The following is a 24923-nucleotide window of genomic DNA, read 5'->3' on the forward strand; positions in this document are numbered from 1 at the left end:
TAATACTATTTTGAAATATGCCACATAAAATATCAGAAGTACATCAGATGTTCAGTTTAGTTACCCAAACATGTGCTGTGTTTAAACTCAATAACTCCAATCATCACTAGTAGTGTCAAAATACCAATCATCACTAGTAGTGTCATAATTCCAATCATCACTAGTAGTGTCAACATTCCAATCATCACTAGTAGTCCCTGCATCGGTAGTGGTAGCACAGCTCGCATCGTATTGTTGCACCAATTCATCAAGCATTGGCATGGATCAGCTGTACCACAGACTTGACTACATGAATCTATAAATATATAAATATAATTTGTCAATTTTTCTGACGATTTATGACAACATATTTGATTCTGTCAATAATTGTTGTGGTTGCAGGAATTATACATCGAATAGACGATTTTGAGGTTTTACAATTTTTTTGTCTGAGTATGTCATACAGCCAGTCTCAAATCAGGTAAACATTTGACTTGACGGTTGTCGAATTAATGTGTAGTAATATTATACATTTATTTAGAAACACTGTTTACATTGCTTACCGCACGTTATTCCATCTTCGCTCAAGACAAACCCTTCATCACATCCGCAATTAGCAGTTATTCCATCTGAGGATTCACAGGTGTGTTGACATGGGTTGTCAAGCACACATATGCCAGGCCCTGCGAACAAAGGGATTTAAGAGGTCAACTAAGATTCGTGATGGACAAGGCACACATATACTATCCATATGATGGATAGTTTGCATTGATTTGATTGATGTAAAAGACTTATTCATTCGATTTGAACATAATTATACTGAAACACTTTTGTCCAACCTGAATATTGACAAACATATGATTTTCTCCTCCAGCAATAGTCGTCGTCTAAATTCCATGTATATTTTGGAGCCTTATATTGCCTAAAATGTACATAAAACAGGCGTATATAAAATATATAATGTTTACTATGAGCCATTCAGATTGAGGGTAATACAATTGAGAGTATTTCCAAAGGGACTTTCACAATATATAAGCCCACACATCGCCACATACGTTATAATTTGAATAACACAAATGGATAGAAACATTTTCAAATTATTTACACATAAAAACAACATGCAAACTATCAGAGTTGTTTAACATGCCAGGCAAATAATATTCATATATGCATAGACTGACATGTTTAATTCCATTTATATTATATAAAAAGGTATTATGGTTGTTACCCTTTTTTGGCATTTGAATATTGTCATGTACAACATAGTAGCAATATATACAATGGTCCTATCGCATGCAATACAGGAACGGCTGATTGACTTTAAGACAGTTCCACACAACAGGAATATGTAGTTGTATTCAGATAACTCACTAGCTACATTTTTGTACGAAAGAGTTAGATTTTGTTTTGTAGGCATCTATGTGAAATGTCATATTAGTAGAACAAGTATTTTTGATTCGTATGCATACACCAACGTGGGAGAAATTATAGTTTACATCACCTTAGCATTCAAGATATATATGACGGACAACATCCAAGAATGTGCATTGATTTTGTAAAAAAACTCGGGCAAACATTGACACGCAAATGAATAGATCTAATAAATTTTAGTCCACCTACCATAGTTGAACACAGTCTTGCCCAGCCACATCTCTCTTCACACTATTGCCTGGTTGTCCGCTGTACCATTTTTCATAATCTGTTGGTAATTGCTCGCCATTAGTGAACACGAATTGCCCCTCATTCACAGAATCAGTAGCTCCAATCCAGTAACCATTACCCATACACTCTCTTAAGGTATCGGTTTGGGAGTTGATATGCTTTCGTATTTTCCTGTGTACTTCTACGTCGTTGACAACTGCCATCATGTCGTAAGCATTGTCACATACTTGCCTGGCATTGGCCCAATTCTGTTTGTCATTGTAAAAGAACTTGTAGCATACGTTATTATCTGGATCACATGCATCTATTTGGATAAAAATATTGAGAATTCCAGATCACTATATTTATACCATATGTTTTATTATCAGGTATTACAGTACTTCACTTGTTACACGGTACAAAATAATACAAATCCGATACTGTGTATATTACTAACATGTCTTGCAAAATACATAATTTTTGATATACAAAACTGAATTTGTTTACGTACCGTCAACGTCCATCTGTAATAACAATTAAGGAAGTTGTGTTAGGGTTATATACAGCACAACGTATGAAAATTTCGCTAAAATTGAATCAATTTGATAATTCATTTAGCGTGTGTATCAAATGCAAAACGAATACTTAACTGTTTGATAAATAATACATCAGGAAAACGACCTACCTGAATCAGATCGCTTGCATGGATTGAAGTCCAGAATAAAGTCAATGCTAACCCAACGCACATATAATTCATTTTAACTCTGGCCAATGCTTTCCGTTTCTGAATAGGCTGGAATGATAACAAAAATATAACAATTGCAAATAACAAAATTGGAGTATTTGAAAGAAAAAATCTTAATAACTGCGATACTTACTCAAAATGCTCTGCGAGTGAGTCAGTTTTACACTGTACCGTTTGTATTGCGATGCTTTTCTTTTATAGACTTCTTGTCAGCTGCATATCATGTTCAGCAGGTTGAAACATGCTTCTTCGTGTTTTGGTTTTCGCTGACATGCGCGTTTTTTTGACAAAGCGTGATGTGCCGGAATTCCAGAAAAAAAAATCTTCAGCGATAACGCAGTGTCAATATTTGTGTTGAACAACTTAAATATCTTTGTTATGATGATAGTATAAAAAAACAAAAAGGAGAGAACTATGTATAATCGAAGACATTAGGAATACAATGGAATGATATTTGTTAATCTAGACAGTGTCCGTTCATTTTATTTGCGTTGTTTTATTTATATACTTGGGCTACAACAAAAGTCTGTGTGTTATGATACAAACCATATGAATAGTTCAGCTGCTCATTCAATATAAAGCTCATATTTACATATGACAAACGTTGACAAACCAAGCTAATATAATGATAAGAGCCAGTTGCTAGCACACACAAATGAGGCATTGCCATAAATAACCGAATATTATTAAAGACAAAACATGCATTGAAATAACTTGTAATAATTTACTCAGAATGCATATTCAATACTAGCAAAATACGCACAAAGAAGTAATAATTATTGTAATATTACATATATCAATGTCTGTGTCACATATACAGTATAAATGGACCTGATAAATAAAACTACAGATACGACCCAGACAGTTTGGATCACACTGGACTAACAATATTGAAATGTTATGTGTTATACACAAAAACATGTAATGAGAATATGCTTACCTACATTGTTATATATCTATAGGATATAACATCATAATCAATAATATCATTAACTCAAATTCTTTACTCAATAATGTGTTTATAAATTATTCGGGTAATAGAAAATGAAGTTCAAAACACAACACCATAATTACATAATTACTGGCCCACAGTTATTTCTTATTAATTCAGAACAAATATTTCAGCTAAAAATAATAAATTTTCACATAAATACGAAATGTGTGTATACTTAAACGATTAACAAGTCATAAGTGTAGATCGTGGAATATATAATTAGGTTTTAGAATATGACGTCAAAGCAAATAAATGTAGCTGCAACGAGTATTGGTCAGTTTGGGAAATTAAGCTGTTTAAATCAAGTTTCTAAGAACATGGCTGCCAGGGACCACCCCAGCATATATAAAATAAACGCATACTCGAAGTATACTGTACTGATTGTAATAGTTGCTTGGTGGGTGCCAAAGTATATGTATTACTCAGTATAGTGGATATTTGTGTTTTAATTCTCCAAGAATTCGATTTTCTTGTTGCTAGGTTACTTTAGGCGTTGGGTTAGTTGTTAGGAACACGTCCAAAACACGTAAAAACCAAATATGAAGAAAGAAGGTGATTGTTTTTTTCTCTGACTTTAATGTGAACTTGAGATATTTATTTGTTTTTGCTTTGCATATTGAATACAGCGTATATCAGTGTGATTGTTACAATATTTTATATTTTGACCCCTTATAAAATTGAACAACGCAAACCACCATATTTTCAATGTAGTCACTTTCACCCACACATTTCATTATTTTTGTTATATTTATCTAATAGAAACTCATAAGAATTCTTGCCAATTTGCATATAAACACAGTAAAAAGCAGACAAAATTAGCAAAGATACCGTCAGATATTAATTAGAAGATTTTTAAGGGAGATACAAATGTACGAATACAAATGCATAATTTCCTGCACAGTGAGATGTAACATCGTTCCAATTTGTTATGTGCGGGACTAAATGCAGTGCGCTCATTGTAAATTAGTTGTATACACAGATAAAGTATCACCATATTCAAAAATGAAAATGTTTTTTGCAAATGAACAAGTACACTAGCAACACAGTCTCGCCCATTTTCTTTAAATCATTTTACAATTTGCATGATTCTTTTTCAATTCGCGCGAGATTGTCATTGTACGTCACACCACTTACATGTGATCTTCTAACTGACACGCACACAACATGATGAAGACAGTAAAATAATTACATCGAAGATAGGGATTTCTTTTAAAGTTGTATTTTTTACACATTATATATTTGTAGAATAGTATAAGCAAATACATTTTACTGCTTTAAACTGTCATTGTATATGTTGGTAAATGTATTTATTGATGCATTAAGTTCTAAACTGTCAAGATCCTGTTAGAACTTATTTTTATGTGTATTACAACTACGTCATAGAATTAAAAAAATGGTGTTAATAATACCAAAGAAAATCCAAATGAGTGTATATCAGCTTTGTTTGCTTCATAATTTAATATACGACGACACACCAACTGTACAGTCTTTGCGAATCGTTTTTAAAATGTAACGCTCCTAACTTGTCATTTTTCTTTATATTATTAATGATATATTCATGTAATTTTTTTGCATTCTTTATTGTTGTTTACTGGGAAAATTGTTTAATTAACAGGAAGAAGGCTGCATTAAATTATCGTCACATTTGTCATCAATATGTTTCTCGCATATGATTTGCTGTGATAGAGATCTCATTACGCGTGTTCATCTATTAAACGCATTTTTAAAACTGCCAACACTGAAAGAATGAGACGTATAGTGAGGTTTATAGTCATGAGTGCTCACGGAAATTTCAATTGTAAATATTTTTCAACAAACATATTTCACCTGTTTGAATCATCATGTGTATCTATGGATGAGTTTGCTGATTGATAGATGAGATACCATGCTTTCAAATACCTGTTAGAACTCGTTTTAATGTGTTCTGCAACAAATACACTTCATAATCGCACATAAGATAAGTAATACATATGCCGTAAATATACGACAGCACTTATGAACTTATGATTGTTCTTTATTAAAATATCCATATAAAACTGAAATTTAACGATACTATGCATATGAATATTTTCCTACAATGAAAGATGGACCACTTTTTTCAAAATAAATTCTTCTAATGAGAGATTTAAAGCCATACGACATTTCAATTCTTATGTCCCTCAATCAAACACATTTCTAACCAATGACATCACTGGATACAGTGGGATCAACAAAGTTCAATTTTATATACATAAATGAGCAAGAGTATCGTCATATTCAAAACCATAAATTACCTTCTATGCGAATGTTCAATGACACAGAAAAAGTGCCACCATATTCAGAAATGAAAACTTATTTTGCAAATGATCAAGTACACTAGCAAAACAGCGTCACTATTTTTTTCCTAAATCATTTAACAATTCGCGTGATTCTCATAAGTTCGCGCGTGATTTTCATTGAACATCCCAATACTAGCATGCAGCGATCTTGCAACTCACACGTATTCTGAATGCTAAATTCAATGAAAGAATAATATCCGTGAATCTTTCAACAAGGAATATATTGTGGAATAGTTTCAGCAAATACATCTTATTTTTTGAACTATCATTGTATATGTAAGTACATTTAGTACTGATTGCTGATACATTAGGTTCTAAGCTGTCAAGCTCCTGTTAAAACTTATTTTGATATGTATTACAACAACGTAAATTTATTTATTTGTACATTAAGTTCTAAGCTGTCAAGATCATGTTGGAATTTGTTTTGATGTGCATTACAACAACGTCATAGAATAACCAACTAGAGTCAATAGCAATTGTGATTTTCATTGCACATCCCAATACTAGCATTCAGCGATCTTGCAACTCACACGTATACTGAATGCTAAATTCAATGAAAGAATAATATCCGTGAATCTTTCAACAAGGAATATATTGTGGAATAGTTTCAGCAAAAACATCTTATTTTTTGAACTATCATTGTATATGTAAGTACATTTAGTACTGATTGCTGATACATTAGGTTCTAGGCTGTCAAGCTCCTGTTAAAACTTGTTTTGATTTGTATTACAACAACGTAAATTTATTTATTTGTACATTAAGTTCTAAGCTGTCAAGATCATGTTGGAATTTGTTTTGATGTGTATTACAACAACGTCATAGAATAACCAACTAGAGTCAATAGCAAAGGAAATCAGAAGGTTTCTGTATTAGTTTTGTGTAATTTATAATTTGATAAACGAAGACACACCAACTATACAATCTTTGCGCATTGTGTTTTCAAATATAACACTCCTAACTTGTTAATTCTCTTTGCATTAATAATGTTATATTCATTTCAGTTTTTAAAAATCATTCTTGTGGCATGGTGATATTCTGGAGTCAATAAATAATAATATGCATTGGCCATTTTTTCTTTATCTGAAAGAGATTTTTAATCACCAGGAAGACGGCTGCATTTAGTGATCATAACACATTGTTATAAATATTGTTTGCGTATGATTTGCTGTTATAGATATCCCATTCCGCGTGATCGTCATCCAAACACATTTCTAAAATTTGCAACACTGAAAGCATTATACATATAGGCAAGGTTTTATTTCCTGCACAGAAACGAGTGAATTGTTGTCAGACGTTAAAACGGAAAAACGCACTTCAGGTAGAGATGCAGTTTACCTGACAGGTATTTTAATTAGTTAATTAGGAAACCAAGATGACCTCCCTTGTTCGCTATACTATATATTTTCAGAAAGCTTATTGTATGAATTTAAAAAAACTATAGTTTGAAATATGCACAAAAATGTGCCTTTTTGGTCAAAAGTGATTAAAACAATTAGCTTCTAAACCATGCTCCTGTTTTCTGTCAAAATTTGTTTACGGGTATATCTGTTTATTATGAAGAAAGTGCCGCCTTGAAAACTGTTTACCAGTTGTCAAATTTACAGGGCAGAAGCTCAAATTTCACTACTTCAAGTTTATGAATAAATTAACATCCATGTTAGTTGTCTGTACGATTGTTGTAACACTGTTCAACCAGAAACAATGCCCCGATGGCGTTTTGAAAATAAACACATTGTCAGTGATTTGTGAAAATTTCAAAACAAAAGGTCAAAGCGTCAAGGAGCTATTTTTTTAAAGTTCTTGGATGTTCACTAAAATGAAACTGAGATAATTTCTAATTTGCATAACCATCCACTCATTAAGAAGTTTGCTAATGCTCATAATTACAAGAGTTGGCAGAGCCATCTCGATGCTTGGAAAATAAGAGTGTTTTGGAGCAATGGATTGGCGAATAGGCAGAAAAGCAATTTCAAAGACTTTGACTTTGTTTTAATGAAAACTTGAAGTATACATGAGGGTACGTATTATTATTTATTTATTTTGAAAACTCAATTTTTAACTGAATGATTTAAAGTGAATTAAATAATCATGTTACAAATGACTGCTGTTCAACTCCGGACATTTAATTGTACTTAGCATATGTTACTATGAAAATCAACCAATTAAATAAAAAAATCAAAGAAAACAAGACAGGAAGAGAAACACGAGCGGTGTTGTCGAACAACATGCATTACGGCAGTCATGTTTGTTTCACCTCAATCAATACAGTATTACCCACGATGCACTATTCCCATAAGCGTGGGTATGTGGAAATTCATAGCCAAGCGTACTGCGGTCAATAATAAAGTAAGAAATTACGTGACGAGACCATCCCGATTTGCCATCGATTTCCGGGTGCGTTTCATACAAGAAGATCGATACGAACTACACCGCCGAGTGTAGTAGACGTAATCCCGATGGCAATAGGAAATTCGAAGGAAGCTAATACAGTTGATTTATGACACACGAAGTAAATGGAAATCACTTTTCAGTCCTCGTTGAGGCACAAAGAGACGATAGCAACTCCACGTTGTGGCAGATTTAATACACACTACTACAGTTCGACTAAAGTTTACAAAAAACACGGTCAGTCAAACAAAGTCCCCCAAATTCAAAAGGGATTTTTAAAATGCACCGGGAAATACGAGACGAGCAATTGTGCATACTTAGATGACGAGTCCACGCTATACGCAGCGTGAAAATGGCAATTTAAACTTTGCTTGCAGATTTTCCGGGGCAGATTTACATAATACTATAATTCGATAACATGCCCAGTCACATAAAATTCATCAAAAGGGAACTGCAAGTCGTATAATGCCAAAACAGTATCATGATTTCACAACTTTCGAAATATGTTCGCTTTTATCGATGTCTACTGTTCAACAGTTTAATGTCTTCCCGTTCGCAGGAACACAAAGCCTAAACTATCAGAAATTCGTAACACATAATTCGAGTGATGGTGTAACAAAATAACCACCGAAAAAGTATAAAAAACATTTTTATAAACAATTTTTATTATATAAATACACAAGATTCATAAACATAAATCTATTTGAATACATTCTCACTACAAATTACACAATACTTATTGTCGTATGGAGTTCCTTCACAGCACAAACTATTGTAATCGGTGACGGTGACACATTTTATAGCTACGCCCAAAATAGTCCATCATTTATTGCCAACTGTGACCACACGACATCATTTTGTTAACATCCACACATTTTCATAAAATCTCCATGCACTTTTTGACCTTTCATAAGTAAAATACACTACAATTTACTCCAGAAAAACAATTTTCTTGGTACATTCCTACATTTCTGCATACTAATGAGGGATCCAGACACATTCCAAGCTGAACAATTTTCTTGGACTAATAACAAAGCTGGTCAATCCTTTCCCAGCAGAAATGGCTGTAACAGTTCTAAATTTAAATGTATTATCGTTTTGTAAAAAGTTAATTATAGTGCATAATAAGGAAATCCCGTCATTTCTTTTTTTTCACCATGTTTTTTTTATTATTCATGTGCAGGCTTGCTAAATCTTGCTAAGCACTCAAAGCAGAGAATGTTTTCACCTGTTATCTTTATTTTAAAATCGTCTTTTGAGTATGTTCCACTATTCACAATTCTACAAAATGTTAACAGTCTATAGCCAAGACTATTTGGATGATAAAAATAAAAAAAATCACTCCCATGTGCCCACGAACCTGCATCTCTACCTTAATACATGTTTCGTGAACATCCCAGGACGCTAAAAGTGCATCCAAAGAATAGCACTAACCAGTTTTTTAGACTAAATCCTTTGCATTATTATTATTATTAGAAATCTATGTGTTGTAGTCGTCTCGCAATTTGCGTGATTTATCTTTCATTTGCTTCAATTCTCTGTGAAATCAACACAGAAGACTGCACACGAAAATTTCAATTGAGACTATTTTCAACAAACACATTTGTCTTTTTGAACCATCATGTGTATACATGGATGGGTTTGCTGATTGATAGATGCGATCATGGATAAGCGGCCAATCACCTGTTAGACATCGTTTTGGTGTGCTGTACAAACAATACACATCATAATCGCACATAAGATGGGCTGAATAGCTATTCAACAGCACTTATCGACTTATCATTTTTCTTTATTAAAATATATATGTAAAATATAAGAACCTGTAGAATGCTGTGTGGGTAATATTTTTATATTGATTTTTGTTGCATTTGCATCAAATAGTTACCAAACAATGAAAAATCAATATGATTGGATATACCTCTCAGCTGGCTTCACATGCATAGTTCAAGCCTGCTTAACCGGTGCTTATACAAGGATTTAGTTACACCACCTAGACGGTCTGTGGTTACAGCTTTATGTTCCCAGTAATCGCAAGAAATTAACATTACAATAGAAAATAAAAGACTGGCACTCCCATGCAATTAATAGCAAGTAGAATTCCTGGGATTGAAACATAGATTTTGAAGTCATTGATGTAGGCAATGAATAACTTGGCATAAAGACGGGGTAGTTTATTTAATCATTGCTTGACTAGAGGCTGAAATTATAATTACGTTCGTTGTCATATTTCACTTAATTTATTTTCGCTGACAAGTTTTTAGGCATTAATTTTCATTGTGCTGTGTAAAGTCTTAATGGCATTTTCACTGTAAATAAATCTATGGACAGAATCCTTGTAAATTATAAGATACAAACGACCTCAGCAATGGTATTTTTGGAGGAAATAACATTTTCAACTACCCAGCAGAAGCACAATTTTAAAAAATAAATAAACATTGGACAGTTTATTAAATTGGAAAGCATATTCATATGCAATGAAAAACTTTCCAGTAAAATTGTACCAAATGCTTTCTGAGAGCACGCATAGTTTTAAATTGACTGATTCTATCGCTATGAGCTGGAAAAATAAACGAAAAACTGATGTAAAAATGTTTTTGAGACACGTTTTTGATCCAAACTATTGAAAGTAGCCACATGTTTTCTTCTTTACCGTGATTATAGCAACGAAATTCATGGAGAACGCAGAGGAACGTATATATTTCACTTTAGTACTATTGCTCAAATTGTTTTTGGTAACTTTTATCACTGACAAGTTACCTAATTAGTATGTATTTCAATAAATCACTGTGTGTATGCGAAGTTTGAAATGGAATTTTTTTTGAACGCATTAAAATCACGCGTGAAACTTAGGCTCCAGCAAGAAATTGCGGCGTCAAACTGGTTGTCGGTTGATTTGTTTTGCAATAGACATAATTTTAGAGCCTGTTACTACACTGTATGTGAGTTTTTCTAAGTTGTGTTGAAAACTGTTCTGCAACGAAATCGCTGAAATTATTTTATCACATTGCAAAAGAAACGATGGCCTACGGATGACTGACTTTGAAACGTGCCACCGAAATTGGACGGCGTCCTAACGTGCCAAACCTTCACCATTGTATTCAAACGAATCACGTGGTAAGCTGTTCTAATCCGGGATTCAAACATTAGGGGCGTAAAAAAACATCACAAAGCATGCAAATTCAACTTTTTTAAACCAGTATACTAAAACAGAAATGCTTAGTAATGCAAGAGAAGGATATATATATTATTATTTTTTCAGTATACACATCTGTTTTGATACAATCTCTTACATATTCTACTCCCAATTCCTGCGTAAAAAGGAATAGCTTCTTTCCATGTCAACATTCTGAGTAAAATCACATGATAGGCTGTTAAAATTGGCTGTTACATACTCTTCCGCCGGTCTGGAAAATGTGTTTCATTCAAGCAGCAACGTAGGTTTCCCAGTGAGGGTGAAACTTGTTCGACTCTGCCATTGAAAAATAGGGGTGTTTTCAACAAAAAAAGGAATAACGCTGGAGTGCACACAATACACTGAATTTCGGCACAAGTCTCGCATTAGATACACCAGCAGAATACCGCAGAAATATCAGACGAAACATAAAAACACTACATATTGTATTTCAGCCTGAACCCTCTTTATTGCAATTCCAGGAATTACCCCCATATATACAACCATAAACCACCTTGGTATCACCCACTCTTGTATATAAACTCTTAATACAACGCTGGAGCGTTTGGTAATAAATGTAACAATACTATCAATATGGATATTGATATGAATATTTTCATTTATCTGGGGAAAATGTTTGTGTCATTATTTCACCGAGCGATTATATTTGGGGATTGCCGATTAATATGCTGTGTTTATGTTTTAAATGTATAGTACGTAATATATACTCAGCAATTGTTTTCAATATTTTGAAGGTAGCTACGATCCTGTATCCCCAGATTTCGACAGACAATAATATTCTGTATATTTTCTCCATATTTCTTTTTTGTGTTCCTTTGTCAGCAAGCAACTAAAACGTGAATAAATATACAATTGGACATAAAAGTAGAAACCACAGTTACGTTAACTCATTATGTGTTATCACGTCATCGGGTATCAAGCTGCCAAAAACCTGCTAAGACTTGTTTCAACCATTGCACACCAGATTCACAAATTAAATCATTTGAATGTTCATACATTCGCGTCCACACAATGCATTCAGAAACAAATTCCACACATACGTTTTTTTTTATTTAGATTTCATTGAATTTTGATGTGTATAAATAAATATAAAATATTCCTAAGATAACATAAGATAAAGGTATGCAACATCGATAACTAATAATTAATGACGAAAATTAAATTTCTTTTTTGCATCGATCAAACTCAATTATATCCAATAGCAGTACTGAACGCAGTCAATGCATGGAAGGAATCGATTGCGTTCATAGAAATGAGTTTAACGATCACTGCGTTGAAAACCTTAAATCTTACATAATACACTCTTTGCAAATGGTCAAGGACACTTGTAACACAATCTGAGACAAGCAATGATCACACCAATTCATTTATATTAATATTTCTAGAAATGTATGTTTGTTGTGCGCTTTTGTGATATTCATAAATCAGGGAAAAGCTTTTCCATATAAGTCATTATCGCATATAAGGATACAAGGGTTTGCAAATAACGCAGACTATGTTGTAGAATATGCAACTGTTTTTAACTATCAAATGTATTCTTGTGTAGATTTATTGATGAATATATCGGATACTAAGCTTTTGTAACAACTCATTTTAATGTGTTTTTACAACACCTTGTCAAACTAACTTTATTCTAACTTGTCAATTGTCTTTGTATTATCATAGTAGTCAGTGTTGGCCGAATTGTTCATTTTAGTCCCTTTTCTCAAAACATTTGATATTTGATCTACGATATATGTTGCTGAAGAATAATTAGCTACCTAGATTTAGAATCACATGTGAGCCCTTCTCATAATGCGTATTAGCGTCTTGTGTATAGCCATTTATTAAACATAAGGAAGATTTTCTGTTAAAGAGCATAGAAAACAATTTGGACGAATTGGGAATAACCTGGAATGAATACAATGGAATGCCCTTGTTTTCTATCCTTCTTATTGACAAATATGCACATATGAGAATTAAAGAAATACATATGATATCGTTTGAATGATGGTGCTTGTAATATACCCATTACATATACAGTTTCATGATTTGCATATGATGTGAAAAGTGACAATAAAGTTAAAATTCGACCAAAATATTGAATCCTGAAAATCACCATTCCACAAGAGTGTTTTCAAAAAGTACTATGGCATTATTAATTTAAATACAATTTACATGTTAGGCTCGTTGTATTTCAAAAAGGATTTGTAAATACTGTACAGTTACAACCACTGTGGCAGTACTTCGCTGCATTTGCTAATCTAAATATAAATTACACTCAATATAATCAAGCTCGCACAGACAAATATTCTGATTACCTCTGCTGTTAGTTACCCATCATCTAACATGTTGTTGTGAAACACACCAAACGAGTTCTAACATGAACTTGACATCTGTGTATCATATGCACTCACGCATACAACGACAAATTAAAGCAGTTACATGTATTTGCTGGAAATATTTCACAATATTGTCCGCGATTTGCAAGCCCAAGTGTAACTAATTCTCACTGAATTCATCAGACACTATAGTGTACGTGTCGGCTGTAGACAGCGCATCATATTAAGGTGGTTTTATGAATGATACAGCTGTACAGTTATACGTTGCATTGTCAGCAAAATGTACTTCAAAGATTTTTCACCGAATCACACGCGAAATTCTTTGTTTGACCATCGCGGATGAGCTATAACATCAATGTTAGGTGTGTTTAACACTGAAGCAGAAGCAGGATTCGAATAGAAATGCAAGACGGGATGTATAGTTGTGAATCAAATAAATAAATATAAAAGACTAATGAAAACTAGCATCAATATCTCAACACAAGTTTGAATTACTAATTATTCAATTTGAAAAAAAATGTTTTGACTAACTAAACTTAACTCGTAATAAATACATAGATGTACTTTTATCTTACATGGAGTAATGTTGTGGTTCATTTTGTTATTAGATACGCTATGTCGTTGTTGCTATAACTGTAATAGTAATAGGAAACTTAATGGTGTCGTTAGTGACGTCACTAAATCGTACTCCTTGGTTATTATTAATGCTTGCGTGTGGATATATTCATATCTCACTATTCATTGATACTAATATATCATGACACGTTTTTCAATCGATTATACAGTATAATGCTCACATTTCTACATGGATAACGTTCGCTTATGAAGCTAATATCGTCTATGTAAAAATACGATTCAGGCGCAGTTATGTCACGCAAAAATGTCTACCATAACATACATAAATGCATTCAAATCAAAACTAGAAACGTGTCACATACTAGCAAAAGCTAACAATGTAAATATGATTGTGTCATATACACACTATAAATAGACCTGTTAAATAAACGATATGATCTTAATCGTTTCTGCAATATTTATGTGAATGAGGATCACATTGTTACAAATATTCTTCGAATTCTGGCGTATGATTTGCTGTGGTAAATACACTATTCCGCGTGTGTGTCATACAAACTCATGTCTAACCAATGGAATCACTGAAAGCGGTAAACGTATGGGAAGGTTCAATTGCATGCAAAGTAATGGCCAAAATTATCGCCGTACTTCAAAAATATGTAATACACGTTTTGTGTATACATGTATGTCAGAACACTGATAACAAAACCAAAGGCGACCAAAAACGAATTCATACAGATTCATTTCTTTGCTTTAGTATTCTGGAAAATGTTTGCTTGCCATGCTGTGTTTGTGGTGATCTGGCAATTCACATGACTTTTCTTCATTTGCATGAGATTTCTATGACTGCAAATAACAACGAACAAACAATAAACAAATGACACGTATACAACATGGTAACATGGTCGATTTAATGACGAAAAATATACATTAATCTGTGAAAAGATGTTTCTTGTGTCTTTAGTGCACACTTGAGGTGTGTTTGCAGGCTTCATCTCAGCTTGATTATTGTGAAGCGGCATATAGTACATACATTTTCTATGTCATAGTTTTTATTGTGTCTTGGTACTGTATACTTATTTCTATTTTTACTTTTATTTTTCCATCAATTTGGCTTTTTTCGGTATATCTTATTTTGATGTTGTAGTTCCTTAAAGGCCCAATTCATTTTCCCCGGGCGAGTGTTTATTTATGTTGTGATTATGCACAACTTATGTTTACAAAACTTGTAGTTTATTTACATTTACATGCTGAGAGCAATAATACCCATAAGCATCAAAGTATACAATTGCTTCCATACAGCACAAATCTGAACGTTCGTTTGGAATACAGAATTGACGCATCATATCCATTTGCCACCCTCGTATCATTGAACTATGATGCCACGAAAATGACCACGATGCACGTATGCTTCGGATGCTGTCAAGCTCGCTTGGCAAACAATAAAAACAATAATCACTGCACGGCGTTAACACTTTCACTTGCATAAATGATGCTACCGATCGATACATAGCAATAGTAAAGATAATAAATTTGAGACGATGCATCACTGTGTACGATGACCGACTACAGCCACTTGTAACGCAAAATAAAACTGTTTTATGCCGAATAGTGTACATTTCCTAATGTGCACAAGACCGATTAGATAGGGAAAGTCCGAACTTACCGTATTATCTAAAATAAATATTTTAGTCATTTGTTCACCTATCATGTATAGGAATTAGTATAAGTATTTATTCCCTAGCGTTTTCTTGAGAAACTTCTTGCGGCTTAGAACTATGCAGGGGGAGTTGGAGTTTTAGTGATTGCATTTAGTGCTGCAGCAATGATGGCACCAAGTACACGAGGTGAGTGGCTGCTATAGGTGTTCACGTCATGAACGTGTTTAGTATAGGATAAAGCCTGACAACGAAGACTGTGGTATATAAGACAAACCAAAAACATGTTAAAACATTTTATTACAGGGTCCGAGAAAGTGTTTTTTTCTGACTTTAAACCTACTGGTCTAAATCATCTTTAGATCAAAAAGGAATATGCCATAAAATCATTGACAATTTGTTACTCAATGCGTGAATGCAATAGACATGTGCATTGCTTTGTTTTTTGAAATATGTGTTCATTGTTCTCACACAATTTGTATAAATTAGAGACGTAAACGCAAGATCTGCATAAGCAACTTACACATATTTGTGACCTAATAGTAACAACTATAGAATAAAATAGCCCATTCTGACTGGGCAAGTATGTGTTTTAAGTAATTATTAATGTACTTCAGACGAGTAAGTCATAGGTGAGTGATGTGTTGTAATTTGTATTCGTGTGTTTCTGTTTATACATCATGTGCATTCTGTGTGTTTTATTTATTCTGTAGGTGCATTGTTTGACAGCACGGGTAACATTTAATTGTTGCTTTGTTACTTAGACAGAAAGAAATTGAAAGATTGGATGTTAATGAGGATGAATCACATGAAGTTTACTACTTATAACCAAATGACAACCAAATGACAGACCATTGAACTCGTGGCTATTTTTGTATGTGATAGTGAATATTGATTTTAGGTCAGTGATCACACCTGGAAGAACATCACGATGTATCCAGGAGTGTATTTTAACAATTGTTCGGAATAAATACAATGGAATGCCTTTGTTTTCTACCCTTCTTATTGACAAATATACACATATGAGAATTACAGAAATACATATGATATCGTTTGAATGATGGTGCTTTTAATATACCCATTGCATATATGATTGTCTTCATCAAGATATATAACAATGGTTTCCATTCATACCTGCATACAAACATCGGTTTTTACGTAGCAGGAAGTCGAATAAACTTAATGAGCATGTACACCATTTAGGAGATTGTCAGCATCAGTGAGTGAGATTGCATACAAAATGCCCCCGTGTCTTGTTTTCCTATGTGTCGTCACTAAATCGTACTCCTTGATTATTATTAATGCGTTCGTGTGGATATATTCATATCTCTCCATGCATTGGCAATAATATATCATGACACGTTTTTCAATCGATTATACAATATAATGCTCACATTTCTACATATGTAACGTTGGTTTATTCTTGCTCGATGACATGGGATGAAAAAGTCGTTTTTATTAATACTGACCTGAATCCTAATATTGTATAATAATAATAATAATAATAATAATAATAATAATAATAATAATAATAATAATAATAACTTTATTTAATTAAGCGCAACAATTCCAACATATGAAGATCAAAGGCGCTGATACAATAAACAATCAGTCAAATATTAAAAGCACATTTAAATAAGTGCGTTTTCAGTCTGGATTTAAAAAATGTCTACTGTAGGACTAGAACGAACAGAGAGAGGTAATTCATTAAAAAGTTTAGGACCTAAATTTTCAAAAGCACGGTCTTTGTATAACACCTTGGACTTTTTACTACACATCTGACGAGTTTTAATAAGAATCTTCGATTCAGATCTTAAACTACGACTCGGTACATAAAATTCGATTAATTCACATAGATAATTTGGGGCAAAACCATACAAAGATTTATACACTAGTAAAAGTAATTTGAAATTGATTCTTTGTACAACTGGTAACCAATGAAGTTTAATAAAAATGTCTGTAATGTGGTCATATTTTCGAGCACGAGTGACAAGGCAGGCTGCTGCATTTTGTACACAAATAAGAGGTTTTATCTTAGTTACAGGGAGACCAGACAATAATGAATTACAGCTGTCTAAGCGAGAAGATATGAAAGCATGTACCAACTTTTCAGTATCAGATTGGGATAATGATTTACGAATACGATTAATATTTCTTAGATGGGAATATCCAGATCTACAAATAGTAGAAATGTGTGTTTCCATAGATAGCTGCGAATCAAACAAGACACCTAAGTTTCTAGCACTTGACGAAACACTAACCAATTCTTCACCAATTGCGATACTAGACAAATGACACGAGTCTTGTGAGAATCTCCGAGACGACATGCACACAAATTCAGTTTTCGACACATTCAAAAGTAGGAAATTACAAGACATCCAATCGCTAACATCTTGAATACATTATCTGAATTATCACCCGGGCGCGAATTTGATCATCTTCAGAAACCGATAAATAAATCTGTGTGTCATCGGCGTAAAAATGATAATGTAAATGCATTTAAATTTTTTATTAGTGATTTTCACCAGGTTTGTAAGAGTTTTCTCCCATAATTCCATTGCGCATGCGTACAGTAATATGCTCAGTAGTGCAAAATTAAAATTCGGCTCGAGCTGCCTTAATATTATAATTATACATCTTTCCGCTTCACGTGATGTTAAAAACATTTTCAGATAATATCAATCCTGTATTCTTTCTTTTCATGGGCATCATAATTACACACAATATTCTACTGTAAAAACATATCTACAAGAGGCTTTAATTTGTCAATCAAAATTATTTATTTACTTTTTTATAATCACGAGTAGGTAACTAAAGTAACTTGGACAAAAAATACCGCCAAGATCTTGTCGATAGCAGGAGTCACAAAATACTGCTTGATTCTCTTAACTCCATATGATGGTTACATAGGGAATTGAGACCCAACACACTCTAAAAACGCAAAGGCTCATTGATAGACGCTTTTTTGTAAACAATGGCACGCTATGGCCCAACTGACGCATGTGCAGGTGACGACTCCCCCGCTTTAATAAATGTAAAGGTCGTACAAATTGTTTTACTGTGTGTAACTGAGATACTATAAGTCTATGCTGATGTATAGAATTTATCAGGAGCTATGTCACTATTACAACCTTACTCAACACCTCCGTACAGAAAACCAGTAAAATTATCACATTCGTCCTTGCCACTGTAAAAGCTACTCCTTCCCTCAGATTCAGTAATTGTTTACCCTAAAAATGCTTTACTATTCTTGTTTCAAATTCACCTGGTAAACCCATCTTGAGTTGATAGTCATAATCTCGGCACATTGAAGACAGTGATTTACTAGTCATTGCCATGGAGAAACATTGACTGTCATATAAATTACGGAGATCAGTTTGGAGACAAGACTCTAGAAACCGACGTAGCAGCAAGATGTGACTGAAATGAGACATACAATGATTTGCCATTAGCACATTGCAATAAGATTCTTGTATTGGCAATATGCTTGTTCATGAATGATGCTTTATTTGATTTATTTTATTTTGAACCGAATGAACTGATGATATATACATCACATTATAGTGTAGAGTAATATTACCTTTGTGTGGCAGTAAAATCTGTTAGAAAGTCTTCTACAATGTGATGTATTTTTCTGGGTCTGGGCCATAGTCCATAAACCATAGTCCTTGTTGGCGACTGTGACATTGTTTTTTCTGTGTGACAAATAACATGATACACTAATTTCAACTAACCCGAAACACACTGACTTTGAAATATTTTTTTCTAACATTTGTAATGATTTCTATTTTGGCATTCCATTCAAAATCATCGAATTTTGCTTTTATTTATAACAAAGAAATTATATTTAATGTATCAAACAGCATATTCTACATCAGCTTGGATCGTCGTGCATTTATACATACAGAAACGTATACCCAAAAGAGAAGGCTCGTGTCATTAGACAGGCATGTGAATTTACAGTTCAAGGAAAAAATGCTTGTGTTGCCATTTTAGCCAAATAACCGCTTTCAAGTCTGAAAAATGATGATAAAACATATATAATGGTGTGTAATTTGTTGGTGAACTTATATTTGAAGAAAGTAGTAGGCTCTTAATTGATGGCAAGGCATCATAGTAGTATAAAACTGGGTGTAGAAAATACGAAAGATGAGCTTTCCCAGGAATACCAATAAACTGGACTAATAAAAAATAAGAAAGAATGTGCAGTTATTCAGTAACATCAATCATACAACATATACATTCTACTAACAATTCTATTCTATTTCTATAAATGTTATATGCTGTACAATACCTTCCATAGATGAAATATTTAAGAATATTCCGCGGAAAACACGTCTATGCTGCATATGTCAAAATATCTAACTACATCATCACAGCCAAAGATACACTAAAATTATTATCACAATTCTCGTGCTTTGGTATTCTGAGATGCGTACGTTCAATACAACCACTATATCATACAATCATACGTGCATATCTGGACTCCAGGGCCAATCTAAGTATAGGACTAATACCACGTTACTCCCGACATAGTACCCATGTTTTTAACAGGTTTGGGGATCTAGTTTTAGATAGTCGTCAGTCAGTCATTTTGGTTAGTCGTTGCTGCCCAACTATTTTGGAGCACTATTAACATTCAAATGAAAACAATTGCGTCATTTGTAAACATAATCATAATCTATTCGTAAATGTAACAATTATATAACAACAGACACACCACATTATTCGTTCAGGTTCAATAAATCCTTGTCATAATCTTCTCTGAAAGCACGGCTCTAACGTGGATGTTTGCCCAGCCCAGCTATCACGTAATTAAGAGCATTGCATTGACCTTTTTTCCAATTTTACTCACAACGGGTTGTGTTTATTTGTATTTAATATTTTATTTGCATGTGGTTGATGTAGGTGATGTTTCGTCTCTTAAACTTTCAGATTGCTTGTTTATTATGTTAGGAAATAATACATCTAATGTTTGGAGTCAGATGAGTGCGAGGATGTATCTATATTATTAAAAATGTGTTACTTATGTGGATGGAACCGTGATCGTTTCGTTCTCATGTATACGATGACAATAAACCGTTTACTGTCTATTAGATAAAGTATGTCACTTTGTAACCCCGGGTCATATAAACAAACGCACATTCTATGTTAGTATTATTAAATGGATGGAAGTCTAAAACATTACTACTCGTCAGTTCGGTGGCGAAGTAACAATAAATAATATTCACTCACTTAGATAATATGACAACATCGCCGAGAAAACCATACATCTGATATGTTCCAGAAGCTTCATTGATGCGTTTAACAATGTGATTTAATAGTTCTGTTGTAGGTTGTGTAACAGATGGCCAAGGGACATTGTGATTTCGAAATTCCAATATTCTGCTAAGTACCCGAGCTGTTAACATATATAAATACGTGTTAATCGTTTATAATTCTCGTATTCAAATTAAATTGTATCAATGAAACTTATTGTATGTTTACATTGTAAAAATAATTTTATATAAAGAGCAATATATCTGACATATATATCTGAAACCATGTATAAATCCACCAGCTGATTTTGTATGGTCCAAAGAATGAGTATTGGTGCCAGATCAACAATTATTGACAAATGAAAAGGAATTCGGCATGCGTTATGTATGAATTCAAGTTTTTTCTTCTAGCAACGTGCGTATATTAGAAAAAAACGATTACATGATAATGATGATGTTTTGAATGTTATTAACATTTTTGTATCAACTTATACTCTGTTCAACTAGTACGATTTGAAATTAAATTAAATACGTGTTTGAAAGAGGCTGCTTTTGATACGAGTTTCATCGTGACACTATGCAACACAGGACAGAAAATGTTATGGCATAACGTGACCATTCAAATGGTCGTTACGTTGTACATAAAGCCTTGACGTACTCTACGTGTTGTTACTTTTATGTAGTGGCAAAATCCGATTCATACATGAACAAAAATCGGAATTTATACGATTACTATATGTATAAATAAAACAAAGATTACCAACTCTCATTTATACATTAAAATGAGAGTTTACTCATAATGAACATTAAGAGGAATGTCGTGAGTACTATCAATCGGCCGTTTATTGGCGATGTTATTTGGTTTGCTGGAAAAGGTTAGTGTCACTTGGTATTTGTGGAGGTTATATTTCACACGTGATACAGCAAGGACAGGGACAGTATTATGTGTGGTGTATATGTGTAAATTGTAGCATCTTTTCCCACATTTGTAGTGAAATCCTAATAAATAACAGATCAAAGTTTTTCACATATTTATAGAGCGAGGGATTCCATGCCCACTGCTGATATTCTGTTAACTGAAACATAGCTTATACAAAAATGCAATCAAATATGTCGCTCAGATTCTAATGTGTCGGTAGACAACATATACTTATTTATATCAATCGATTTATCAATAATATATCGACGTAACACCTCGTGTATAACTTATAACTTCATAACATATAGCCTGTGCCCACTCACATATGGATCAAGATTTGGGAGCATTTGTTAATTATTTAATAATTTGTTTGTGTGGTGTCATGGACGATTGCTGACACAGTTTAAAAAAAACACAAGTAAACATAAAAAACAACAACAAACAACCCCAAAACAGACAGAAATTGAGCAAAAATAAGCATTTACAAAAACATTGATTTCAGGACATTTGAAATCTTTGAATGTTGCTGCTTAATCATTGAATTCCATGTATATGGTTACTTTTATCACTGAAGTTAATGAATAATATTGATTGTGTTGTTATGAACTTATGACACTACTATATATTAGTAGCTGACGATCTCATCAAAATGAGACCTGGTATGCAAAAAGTTGCACAAATACAAGATAAACAATACCATCAACTCTAAAGCTACGTACTATTCATCCACACATTGTATTCACAAATCTAATGATAACTTACCCACAGTCATATGTATTATTACTTTGATCTTGCATTTGAAATTTGTCTCGACCCTTGACGTTCACAATAAGAAATGGGAAGACAATTGAAATCCATAGTCAAACAACCTCAACTGACACCTATTCCGTATTATATTTTTCATGTTGGTGGATTCACACTATATTACAGGTAGATTAAGATTTCAGATAATAAACCGAATTTGTGTCATTTGTAATTTGAAAAATGGGCAGGACACACACGATAGGCTAAAAACAGTAGTGGTCAACACTACTAGTAAAATGAAACCAAAATAAAAAAAACATAAAACAGGACTTAGCTTAGAAAAGGGTGAACATGAAGTTTCGAATGGGCATGCTAATTCTTCCTCAGGTGAATGATTAAAACAGCTTGGATATGGTAGTTGGTAAAATATGATACTCCACAAAAAAGATGTACAGAATTGAGGACACTGGGGGCAGTGTTGATAATAAAAACGAAGGAACTAATAAAAATGAAAGACAGTGTTGATAATAAAAAACTAATAGAAACAAAAATATTATCTCATATTCTCCTGAATATTGAGACTATATAGTTTTGCAGTTCTTACCTCCTTAATCCAATATGTTTCCTTGACAAGACGTTGTATTTGGTGGTGAAATTGGTCGACTGATGCAGGATGGGTATATTTGTCTGTAAAATTGTTTGTATCTTAGGGAGTTCTCTGTTGTAAGTGATGGTTAATGGTGTTACAGCGTGATTGTTGTGAATGTGATGCTGTAAAAATATATTGTGATCTTTTTGTTTTGCCTTTTCAATGAATTGTTCAACACTTGATTGTTTGTATTTTCTATTGGTGAGGTATTTACAGAGTTCTTGTGATCTTCTATTAAATGAGGCATCAGTAGATCAAATATGGCGTAAACGTAGTGCTTGACTGTATGGAATGGATTTGAAACAGTGTTTGAGGTGGTCAGATGAAGCTAGTAGGTACTGATGGCTGTCCGTGGGTTTCGAGTAGAGGTCTGTGGTGAGTTGACTATTATTGATAATGACTTGAGTATCCAGGAAAGGGACTGATACTGCTGATGTTTCAAATATAAATTTAATGGACGGATGTATGGAATTCATGTGTTCTTTGAAGTAATCGAGCTGGTGAGAACTATAACGCCAGAGAAAGAAACAATCGTCAATAAAACGGTACCAGATGTTGGGTTTAATAGGGATGGTATTAAGCATACTGTGTAATTTTAAACTTGTTGATTCAAGTATATTTGTTTCACGCATATCTAGTGGTCATTTTTGTAGTGCGTAGATACCACGGACATAATTGATAGACCGTAATTATATCGGTTGCGAACTATAGTGAACAAAAAACCTTAATAACTTAAATAAAAAATAAACACTTTAACAGGAGTTAAAATGGCTGTGGCCATGAAAACAAACATTGCCTTTTGAACCCTAATATATATTTCTTGATCAAGTGATGGTGAATAGGGGGTAATAGGTGATTATCTTGAGCGATTATACTTTATGCAAACGAAAGAACACAGAACGCCTGTCGAAGTAACGAATATAAAGTTTCCGACGTGGGTGTTTTCGTTTAAAGGCTACGAAACGAATATCAGAAGTGAACAAAATATCAAATTCATGCAGGATTTACTCGTCTTGTGTAGCGTTATCCATTTCTTCCGAGCATTTAGGAACGAATGAACATTACTTTACAATATTTGTAATCATGTATTGGTCATGTGACATTTTAACGCCACACGGCACATTTAAATATAAATATATTACTTATCATATGCATGCAATGTATTTAGCGTCTTTTTCGAAATAAATCTTGTTCAATGAAATGGTTCGAATCCACCTGTCGGATGTGGATATATAGCTTTGCTCAGAAATGGCGTCACTAAGTATTACGAATTATGACAATTATGAATTATGGTTGTCTTATTCAGTTGAACGTTTCATGTAGTTGATCACTGTAGTCATATATTTTCTTACATTGAGAACCCTTAAGTCAGCGTTTATTGTCACAACAAAACTGAAACGTAGTCTGACATGTATTAACTTGCTTTCTTTTCATTGATGTCACTGTATATGCATAACGAAACAGGGTTGATGTGTACATTTTCAGTTAAATAGACAATAATGACACGAGTCAACATGTTATACCATGTATATTGTTTGTACAT

At 33.3% G+C, this 24923-nt stretch overlaps 1 protein-coding gene across 1 annotated transcript; it reads right to left on the bottom strand.

Moving 5' to 3' along the window:
- Nucleotides 1–56: 56 nt before the first annotated feature.
- LOC100374373 (uncharacterized) lies at nucleotides 57–19473 on the bottom strand. Its single transcript, XM_085498252.1, has 8 exons — nucleotides 19391–19473; nucleotides 19056–19230; nucleotides 2306–2413; nucleotides 2132–2144; nucleotides 1600–1945; nucleotides 819–901; nucleotides 543–662; nucleotides 57–295 (listed from the first exon to the last, which is right to left on the bottom strand). Exons 1-8 carry the CDS (start codon nucleotides 19471–19473, stop codon nucleotides 57–59), a joined length of 1167 nt encoding a protein of 388 aa, XP_085354378.1.
- Between the last annotated feature and the right edge of the window lie 5450 nt (nucleotides 19474–24923).

Source organism: Saccoglossus kowalevskii, chromosome 4 (assembly GCF_978046115.1).
Source record: "Saccoglossus kowalevskii chromosome 4, keSacKowa6.1, whole genome shotgun sequence".
In the NCBI taxonomy this organism is placed as follows: Eukaryota; Metazoa; Hemichordata; class Enteropneusta; family Harrimaniidae; genus Saccoglossus; species Saccoglossus kowalevskii.